Source organism: Salvia miltiorrhiza, chromosome 5, assembly GCF_028751815.1.
Source record: "Salvia miltiorrhiza cultivar Shanhuang (shh) chromosome 5, IMPLAD_Smil_shh, whole genome shotgun sequence".
Classification (NCBI taxonomy): Eukaryota; Viridiplantae; Streptophyta; class Magnoliopsida; order Lamiales; family Lamiaceae; genus Salvia; species Salvia miltiorrhiza.
The window spans coordinates 6,417,750-6,428,690 of record NC_080391.1 but is presented as its reverse complement, the minus strand read 5'-3'; the positions used below and the strand labels follow the sequence as shown (position 1 = coordinate 6,428,690).

Here is a 10,941-nt window from a genome sequence, read left to right as displayed (position 1 = left end):
TTCTAATATGAGGCGGAATTAGTACTCATCTTGATAATCATAATACTAAACACAAATATTGCCAGCCGAAAATAGGGAGCAAAAAGTGCACACCAATGATAGTGATACTCCTCACAGAAGAGGGGAATTTTCACACTTCTTATACCGAGGAGAATAAATTACAACTAGTTGCCATAAACTATATAGGAGTAAAAACTACTTTTACAATAATCAATCTTCCCTTTTTGTGGTTTTGTAATTTTATTTTTTCCGATGCCTACAATTGTTACATGTGTAAACTGATTTATTTTTTTTTCTTGTGAAAAATACATGTGTACTGATTTAAAAATTAGTAATATAATTAAAAGGTATGAATTTTGTATACAAGTATGGGCCGGGCCGGGGATCAAGAAGCCCATATATGAATTTGCTTCACTCCATCGTCATGGTTCAACGGTACACTGAAGTAAGTATTTCAAATTAATTTAAAAAATTTAAAGTCAAGCCACTCTGCAAAGCTCCATAATTATCGCTTTTGGCTTTGTATAATTTTGTATACGATCATATTATAGCAATCTTTATCTCCTGGGAGGTGATATAGCTGTATGTTCTTGAGAGAAAAGATAAGCACCTGAAAATATAAATGCCTTTTTTAATTTCTCTGAGATAAAGCAAGAAGCAGAAGCAAACCCACTATTTTTAACCGACTGTTTGGATATCCCATTCATTCATTCATTCTTTCTTTCTTTCCCCTTCAACCCGCAGTATTGTTATTTGTTGCTTTGTTTAGTTTGAAAAGAAAGAGGGAATTTTTTATTTGTCAGATTTCCGATTAAAGGTGTAATCTTGAAGCCTTTTGCATTGCCTCTCCCACTAAAACTCGGGGTTCGTGCTTGACCAAATTCGCTTTAGTGAGCTTTGTGTATGCGGGGCTCTCCGTTTCTTCATTTTTTTAAAATCTAGATTTATCGTGAGCGAACTTTAATATACTAATAAGCTTTGTGTTTTAAGTTCTTGCAGTTCATTGTTGTTTGGCTGGCTCCTTTTTACTGCAAGGTTATTTGAGGGGTTTTAGTGAAAAAAACGAGCTGCAGAGAATCTTTGATTTCGAGGTGGCCATAAGGGATGATGGCTCGTTCGTTTCTGAAGATTGATGAGTGGGTTCTCTGCCTTTTCATACTTCTATCTGCAGTTCCCTTCCACCATGGATTTACAGATCCTCGTGATGGTAAGCTTTCTAATTTACCGATTTCTTGTAGTCGATTTTTATGCTTTTCGTTCCTATTTGTATGCCGTGTGTGTGTGTGTGTTCCTATTATTGGTGTTGTTGCGTTCTCTCCTGTAAATTTGGATGCCTAACTATGTACTCTGTTTCTCATTGAGAACCAGAATGTTTTACAATGTAATAATCTGGTCAAGTTTATAATTGCATAACTAGTCAATTTGGAGAGTTCCCTTTCCTTTCAGTTTGTGGAATTTATCTTTTTTATGATCAAGATTTTGCCTTTATAGTCTATTCTGGACTGTTTCTTGTCAGTTTTTGCAATAACTCAGTTACATGCTTCTCTGGGCCTCCCGTTGCTTCCTGGATGGATTCCGGGAGGAGATCCCTGTGGGCCGCCTAGTTGGCAAGGGGTGGAATGTGTGAATGCTAATATAACTGCACTGTAAGCTTTCAAGGTTCACCTTTCCGTTTTTGTGTATGACGAGTGAACACTTTCGTGAGCCGAGTTTCTGTGCTCTGGTTGACAGAAAGCTCAGTAGCGCAAATTTGGGAGGCGAATTGCCTGAAGATTTGGGAATGTTTGCCTCAATTATAGATATGTAAGTGTGGTCTTGATAGCTAGCTGTCTTCATTTCATTTGCAGCTGTAAACCCTTCTCCTCATAGCCAATTATTTATTGTGCCTACTTTTAAACGATTTTGGTGATTTTAAAATGCAGAGATTTGAGCAACAACCACATTGGAGGCAGCATACCAACCAGTTTGCCAATCACTCTTCAGAATTTGTATGTTTCCGAATCAAATCTGCTTCAGAGTGATCTTATAGATATACTTTCTACGAATAATAGTTTAATTGAAGGTCTATAAATATATCAGTCTGATAATGCTCCTCTCCTTCCTGGAGACCACGAACTCTAGTTTTCTTTCAGATAATCAGTTCACAGGGGACATTCCAAACTCTCTATCTTCGTTAGGCCAATTGAAATCTTTGTAAGCTATATTCTGTCTCTATCTTTTTATTGATTTATTTTCTTAGTTCCATCTAACTTTGAGCTGTTAAAATTGTATCCAGGTCTCTGAACAACAATCAACTAACAGGTGCAATACCAGATGCCTTTGAACCAATTACGGGTTTGATTAACATGTATGTGTTTTTTGCAACACCAGATGCCTCTGAAACCTAGTTGGAGTGCATTGTTTTGATTAATTTCGATTGGCAATCCAGGGATTTATCCTGGAACAGCTTGACTGGTGTGCTTCCACCTTCAATGCGGAGTTTGTTATCTCTCACATCATTGTAAGTAACTATTTTCTGTATACATGCTTCTATTTTATTCCATTACGATAAGTTTTAAGTTGATTAGATTTGTAGAAAATTCCTTTTCTTTTTCTTGCTAATTGAATGGTTTATCAATGTAGAATCATAATCTATCATTTATTCATGCTTAATTCCATGTGCTCACACCTACAAGTTGCATGCAGGCATTTGCAGAATAATCAACTTATAGGAGTGCTTGATGTTATTCAAGATCTTCCCCTGACAGATTTGTACTTTATTTCAATTGAATTTGGGATCCCTCTACTTCGTTTTATCGATTTATTACACATATACTGATCTTTTCTCTGTTGCTCCTATAGGAACGTAGAGAACAACCTCTTCTCGGGACCTATTCCTGGCAAACTGCTAAATATTCCCAGTTTCAGGTGAACAAAGAGTTCACTTCTTTTTCATCTATGTCTTCTTTTACTTAGTGGCTCATTAACTTCTTTCTTTGTGGCAGGAGAGCTGGAAACCCTTTTAACACTACTATCCTTCCCTCTCCGCCCGCCTCGCCTCCCGTATCCCCCACTAAGGCACCTTCACCTCAACTTGCTTCTAGTCCTGGATCCAATGTTCATGGCCAGTTTGTTTCTCCGTTACCACAATCTGGTGGAGAGAAGAAAAATACATCAAACAAAATCACATGGATTGCTGTTGGAGGGTTGGTGTTGATTTTGGTACTTGTTTTGGGGTTATTTCTTTCTATATCCCGTTGTTGTAAGGGAAGGAGATCGATGGAGAAAATTTTCAAGAGCAATGAAGTAGGTTATGGTAGCCTGTCAGAAACACATAAGCAAGATGAGACTTCACAATTTCATAAAGTACCCCAAGGTGATGAACTTCTTATTGCATTCTCTATTGTAATTTCTTTCAGTTAATAGTTAAATAAATAACCATTTTGAGGCTTTCAAGCAGGTCTCAAAAAAGTGGATTTGCAACCAGCTGAAGCCAGTCAGACGAGGAATGCATTACTAAAGCAGGGGAAGGATCATAGTATAGATATGACAGGATTGAGTAAAAGTGATCCGCGGCCAAGCCCTCTTCCTTTTCCGCTTCTTCCTGCTGAAAGGATTGCTGCGGATCCTACTTTTACTTCATTGAATCCAACAGGAAGTGCTGGTAAAATTGTAGAATCTGTGAAGCTCTTCACTATTGGAATGCTTCAACAGTACACAAATAGTTTCTCTCAAGAAAATCTTATTGGGAAAGGCATGCTTGGGACTGTGTATAGCGCGCAGCTTCCTAAAGGAAAGGTTAGCATCTAATAGTTCATGTTGGTTTGCTGAGATATTGTTCATCTAGGATTCCCGTGATTGTCAGTATATCAAAGCATGTAATCTGATTTGGTAAATGTTTACCGTGAACAAGTCTAATTTTGTAACCGATTACCTCACAAATTTAGAGTTTTATGTTTTTAACCATACTCTCTCTATCTGATGGAATTTGAGATTTCATAGCCCATCATTTGCTTGAGCAATGGATGTTGTAGTGATAGTAAGGCATCTTTTGTTTCAATTGATACGAAAATGTATGATGATGCAACATCACGGTTTAGCATTTTATCTGTCTTGATGCTTATCATTTATGTTTATCTGAACCAATAGGCTAGCTTGCAACAGTTTCATAATTATGAGATTATTTGCATAATCATTTACTGTGCATCCCTGTTTCAGCCGTTCTGAAATGATGTTCATCTGCTCTCAATCACTAGGTTCTAGCTGTCAAGAAGCTGGATAAGGCTGCATCAGTGCATCTAAACGACCAAGAGTTCCTTGACCTGGTGTCAAGTATCTCTAACCTTCGGCATGCAAATATTGTCGAACTTGTAGGTTATTGCCTTGAGCATGGAGAGCGCCTTCTTGTCTACAACTACTGTGGAAATGGGACTCTTGATGAAGCACTAAATTTGGATGATGAGATCAACAAAAAGCTCTCATGGAATACTCGCATGATTCTAGCGCTTCAAGCTGCCAAAGCCCTAGAGTATGTCCAGAGAGAAACTTCGTTGTCATTCTACAAAAGTGGTTCTTTCTAATGTGTTGATTTAGGTGTTAATACAGAATCTGCTACAACAATTGCAAACTCACCCGTTTATGTTCTATTTCATTGTTTTCCCTCTTTCTTTTCTCTTAATCTGCTGTCACCTTAACTTGAGTAATTTCTAGAACATTTTTGCTAGGAGACTGATTATCTCATGTTACTGTGAAGATATTTGCATGAGACGCGGCACCCTCCCATTATGCACCGCAACTTCAAGTCCTGCAACCTGCTGCTCAATGACGATCTCTCCGTACAAGTTTCTGACTGTGGTTTGGCTTCTCTCATGCCAGCCAATTCCATTGCTCAGGTAATCTCTAATCCTCTACTTGGAACCGAACAATGATATTTTTCTTAAAAATCTTGAACTTTAACTGACATTACTAGTCCTTTCTTAGTTGCAAAATTCTGGATATGGCGCTCCAGAGCTTGACTTTGGAAGCTATTCTTACCAGAGTGATGTTTACAGCTTCGGAGTTGTGATGTTGCGGCTTTTAACAGGGCGAAAAGCTTATGACAGGTCATTAAAACCTCAAAATGATGTGAAATAGGCAATTTACAGTGAAAATTGTGTTAAAAGTGAAGCTAACAGTACTCAGTACCAACTCAGGTCACGTCCCCGGGGAGAGCAATATCTGGTTAGATGGGCATTCACGCAGCTTTATGATATAGACGCATTGTCCAGAATGGTTGATCCTTCCCTGAAAGGCGCCTATCCATCCAAGTCCTTGTCTCGGGTGGCAGATATAATCTCGCTTTGTATTCAGGTGATACTTTCCGTCCTATTTTCAGCCGGACATTAATCATAGAATGGCATATTCAGATGATGTACTTATGTTATTTTCGTGTGACAGCCTGAGCCCGAGTTTAGGCCACCGATGTCTGAGATCGTGCAGAAGCTTGTAAGCATTATACAGAGACATCCCAACCCCTGAGTTCGAGCTGGAGACTTCCCAACGGGTCGATATCTGAGCTGCTGCTTGCTGCTCTTCACATCTTTGTAATTTTTCAAGTGTATGCTGCTGCTTCTCAAAGAGTAATGCTACTGCATTTCTTTCCTTTTAGTGTGGGTAGTTATTCATTTTTTTTTCTTCTTCATTTTAACCGGTGGCTTTGATGTTAGTGTTGTATGTGTTTGTTGGATAAAATCCAGAGTTTGTATTTCTGTAATTAGATTTACAGAAGCTAAATAGTTTGATTATTGAGGGATTAGTAATATTTAAATGCAGTGTTGGGACAAAAAACAGTTGGGGGTTGGTGCTCCACATGTGCAATCCCATTATTATGATAACTCATCGTACCCATGTTTCTTTCCTCTCAATTAAGGCCTTGGATTTTCTTTTGGTTCTAATTTGTTGTTTTTCATTTTGTATTAGTAGTATGTAGTAGTGGGTGGTTTTGTTGTCTACATCAAATGTATATAAAGTTGACAACACGTCCAATTTCTTAAAGAAAGCTCATTACTAATTATCTTATGATCGAGATTAATCAGGAAAATAAAAGATAAAGAAGTGAGAAATTTTCCAATCCTAAATGGGAGATGCCTAATAGTCTAATACTTATATTATTTATTTAGTGCAGTGTCTTTATCACACAAAGATGGCTAATCATTGTGTCCAATTTATTCATTCACTATTCTTTTATTCTAATTAAAGTGCTTTCATTTCATTGGCTAGTCTAGCCCGGTACGGTGAAACTTGTGCTCTGGGTAATTTATAGAAACAAATTGTACAAGACAAACCATTTTTTTTTAATGATCAATAATGATTTCTGTGAGACAAAAAATTACAATATACAATACATTTGTTTTATAAATATATAACAGCAATACATTTTCTTTTGAAAGAAATACATTGATTACCCATCATTAAACATTTTTATATGAACACATAAAAAGAAGAAAAAAAAAGATAGGAGTAGGCTTTTAAAGTTAGAGTCGCATGATCACAAAAGTAGCAAGTTCAATGGCGTCGTCATATATGAAATTACGATATTCACATACACCAAACATACGTGTATAGGATTAGTTTCTTAAACTATATTGCTTTAATGTTTCGCTTTATATAGTTGTTATTTGTTTATCCCAACTTTGCTTTTTCCCTTCTACAAGTCGTATATATACTGTCCTTTTATAGTATTTTTTTGTTAAGTGGTTGAAAAAAATACTAGTTACTTTATTAAGTGAGCTGAGCTCGATCTGATTTTTATTTATTTATATTGATATATAAAGAAAGAAAACGCAGTTCAACGGTGTTTGTTACGTTTCGCGAAATGAATCCGAACGAACTTTTAATTACTAGTTATTTTCATGGGCAGAGTTTTGAATGATTGTTTGTAGTATCATAATTCAATATGATTTTGGAGTAATTTATAATCAATACCAACAAATGACATTGCTTCATTTTATGAGCATTTTGACCTTATCATTTTGCAATTAATTGAAAACTGTTTAATGCTTTGTCGCTTTCGATTTCGACTGCCGAGTGCATATGTAGCGGTAGGATGGTCAATAATTAGGCAATTGGGTGTTGATTTAGTACTAATTTGACCTACCTTAATTACATGAAAATAGTCGAAAGCTCGATGAGGTCAAGCCAGATAAGACTAAAGTTAAAGCCAGTTTTTTTTTTCTTCTCTCTTTTTTTTATAATAATTATAACATTAAATTTAAAGACGACGTCACAATGAATTTAAATTTGAATACGTTAATCACTTTATCGTTAAATCAACAACTAAAAAATATTATATTTTTATATCATATTAGACTTCATCACTTTTAAGATATGCTACATCCGTCCACGAAAAAAACTTCATACTTTTCCTTTTTCGGACGTCCACAAAATAATTGTATTCCTATTTTTGGACTATGCCCCACCACTTATAAAAATCTCATTTATCGTTAATTTTCATCTTTTCACCACTTTCGATACTAATTAAAACACATTTTCACCATTCTATGCACTCAACAATATTTTATTCGCTCTCAATACACTCAACAACTTTTTTCTTAAAACCCGTGTCACTTTCTTCTATAAAGCTCTTTCGTGGACGAATGAAGTATAACCTAATATATTTTATTAGGTAAAGTACCAAATACCCCCCAACGTTGACGTCCTTATCGCGTACACCCCCCATAGTCAGGGTAAGCGTTGTTTACTACCTCAACGTGGCAAAATCGTAGCAATTTCCCCCCTGCGTTTTAACACCATTAAGTCATCGTTAATTTTTTTTTTTTAATTTTAATTAAGATGGGCTCTCTCTCTCTCCCCCCCCCCCCATCGAGCATCCTTTCCTGGCGAGAGAACATCGCCCATCCACCGTGGTACACGGTCGACATCTCCCCTCCCCCAATGAACCTCCCCACCTCGAACTCAGCAAATCTCTCTCACCCGAGCTCCGCCACCGCGACTTCCCTCCTTGCAAGAACCCTTCGGCCGACCATCCATCTGCCTCTCCCTCATTGTTCCCTCACCGACAACGTACACCGCCTCTGTCTCCATTGGCCTTTCTCACAAATTGACGGTGACTTAATTAAAATTAGGGTTCTATCAGATTCCTCATTATTAGGGTTCTTATTCAGATCGGCGAGAGTCCTAATTCCACTACCACCGCCTCCACGTCTCGCGCCTCCAGCAGCAGAAGCACCAGCACCAGTTTTAGCGGCGGAGCGGAGGCGATACGGGCGGGACACAGGCGGCGGCGGCGGGGATCGCGAGCGGGAAGGAGACGGCGACAGTGACTCGGAAGGCGAATAGTGAGCATTCGACTGCGCCGCCGGGGAGGCCGGACCAGCTGCGGCGGGCTCCACGGGGTTAGCGTCGTCTAGGAAGGTGGAGACCGCGGCGTCCACATCGAAATTGTGTGACTCCAGGAAAAATAGGGCTTCAGATTTGGAAGGGCAATCGGTGATCTCGCGGAAGGTGTTAATTAAGGCAATATGAGGGTGGTCGTTGAGGGTGGCGTCTCCGGCGAATTCCGATGATTGATTCGCCATTGTTGGAGTGTTTTCTCTTGGCTTGAATCGATTCTTTTCTTGTTGAGAGAGAGAGAGAGAGAGAGAGAGAGAAAGAGAGTCCATCTTAATTAAAATTTAAAAAAAAAATAATTTTTTTAACGGTGACTTAACGGTGTTAAAACGCAGGGGGGAAATTGCTACAATTTTGCCACGTTGAGGTGGTAAACAGCGCTTACCCTGACTATGGGGGGCTGTACGCGATAAGGACGCCAACGTTGGGAGGGTATTTTGTACTTTACCCTATTTTATTTTACTTAATTTATATTTTAATTAATTCAAAAGCAAGTTCGAATAAATCATTTAATTTCAACACCATTCAGACCCAAAAATATATGGTAGAGGTTTATATTATATATATATATATATATATATATATAACTTGAATTAATGTGAATTAATTTTTAATTTGATTTTTAATTTTTAAATATACTATTCAACAAATCCAGGTTCAATAATATTCTAAATATATATAACTTGAATTAATTTTTAATTTCATTTTTTATAGTTATAATTCACACACAAAATGACTCGAACCCTCAATTTATTTTAGGAGTAATAGCCGCTAAATCCTATAACTATTTTCGTTTTTGCATCATTTTCAGAAATTCTGTCTCAGTATATCACAACTAATTAAGGAGTCGCGATTTGCATCACGCGAAGTTTTTCGGCAAAATTAAAGATGACTTGGCAGCCGGACTAATCTACGTGGCATAGAATTCCGATAGGCAAAACGATGTCGTTTTGCCTTACGTTTATTTAATTTTATTAATATCTAAACGTCGGCGTTTTTGTTCTTCTTAGAATTAACAACCCTAATCGTATAACTAGGGTTTATTTTGGATTGAATCTCATAATTTTCGAGCTGAAATTAGGGTTCATAAGATTGGTTGAAATGGCGAATTCATCGTCCTCCTCGCAATCCAGCTGAAATGGCGAATTCCTTTGGATTTGGGACAGCGGAGGTGGCTGCTGCCCGTTCCGATGAGAGAGCGAGGGAAATAGAGGCGGTGGAGGGAGCTGGGCGGCGATGACAGTGAGCATGGGGGCTGGTGTTGTTGTCGTCGGATGTGAGTGAGCGACAATTCTCGCCGTGAATCGAGGGTGAAGCGGCGGCAGCCGTTGGCCTTGTCGTATGATAGGAAAGAGCGGGGATTTCAGAGAGATTTTGGGCTGAGATTAAGGGGGGAAGTGTTTCTGAAATTTGGAAAATTTAGGGTGGAGGGTCTGAGAAGAAATAGAAACGGTGAAAGGGACGGCCCGGGCTAAGAAAGTAACGGTGACGGACGCCGGCGCTGGCTGTGCAGCGGGGTCGTGGCTGTGTACCGCGGCAGATAATGGAGACAAAGAGAGAGGGAGCCGAGCGATGGAGAAATAGGGGGCAGGAGGCGTCGCGGAGTGGCTGCCAATGGCGGCCCTCGCTGGAGATGGAAGCGGCGAAGCAAGGGGAAGAGAGGGAGAAAGGGTTTCTGTGAGAGAGAGAAATCGAGAGTGAGGGAGGAGATAGAGAGGGTGAGACACGTCATTAAAAAGAAAAAAAAATTAACAACTAATTGCCATGTAGATGATAATCGCCCTTGTCAGCAAATAAAATGTCACGTAGATTAATTTATGTTGCCGGAAAACTTCGCCGGATGCAAATCGCGACTCTTTAATTAGTTGTGATATACTGAGGCAGAATTTCTGAAAACGATGCAAAACGCGAAAATGAAAATAGTTATAGGATTTAACGGCTATTAACCCTGATTTTTATTAGTTGAATTAGAAGTATTTTATCAACTAACTGTAATTTGTCGTCCATCATTATGATTTTTTCAAACTAAAAAATTAAGTCAGGTAATTTTGTCGCCAACTATATGTAGAAATATTAAGTATAATTAATTTTGATTTGTCTATTAAAAAGTATATAGAACGCTAATAAACCAAATTTATCACGGTAATGTGCTCTCATCGTCTCATATTAATTGACAAAATAGTTTGTGGTATCCTACATATATTATAGCAAAATAAATCTTATCCTACGTGACATCGTATAATCACTCTATTCTAATTTTCCTCAATTCCCATTCATTCTTATTTATTTATATATTTCTAATCAATTTTTACATTATAGCAAAATAAATTATTTGTTTCGTAGACCTCGAACTAGATCTCATATATCTCAGTCAGATCTGCAGATTTATAATAGAAATAATTAAGGTGACGACGCAGTGGTGACGGTAGACAACAAAGTTCATTGGATTCTGAAGAGTCAGATGATGTTTTTGTCAGGTCAGATGAAAGTGTTTGCTATTGATGAAACGAAGAAGATGATGATGACCCGACACAGGTGATGGCAACGATATTGCCGGATTTTCAGAGGACGACA

General features: G+C 38.1%; 1 protein-coding gene across 4 annotated transcripts; it reads left to right on the top strand.

Moving 5' to 3' along the window:
- Positions 1-524: 524 nt before the first annotated feature.
- LOC130985534 (protein STRUBBELIG-RECEPTOR FAMILY 3-like) lies at positions 525-5,882 on the top strand. 4 transcript variants are annotated; one of them, XM_057908554.1, is made up of 17 exons: positions 525-864; positions 1,000-1,207; positions 1,517-1,646; positions 1,732-1,803; positions 1,923-1,988; positions 2,122-2,193; positions 2,276-2,347; positions 2,429-2,500; positions 2,686-2,751; positions 2,842-2,907; positions 2,985-3,355; positions 3,440-3,777; positions 4,236-4,507; positions 4,733-4,871; positions 4,960-5,081; positions 5,172-5,328; positions 5,416-5,882. In XM_057908554.1, the coding sequence occupies exons 2-17, from the start codon at positions 1,105-1,107 to the stop codon at positions 5,494-5,496; spliced, it is 2,199 nt and encodes a 732-aa protein (XP_057764537.1). In that variant the 5' UTR covers positions 525-864; positions 1,000-1,104; the 3' UTR covers positions 5,497-5,882. The 4 variants fall into 4 exon arrangements, with proteins under 4 accessions (XP_057764537.1, XP_057764535.1, XP_057764534.1 ...); XM_057908552.1 differs by having other exon boundaries at positions 991-1,207; XM_057908551.1 differs by having other exon boundaries at positions 525-901.
- The last annotated feature ends 5,059 nt before the right edge of the window (positions 5,883-10,941 follow it).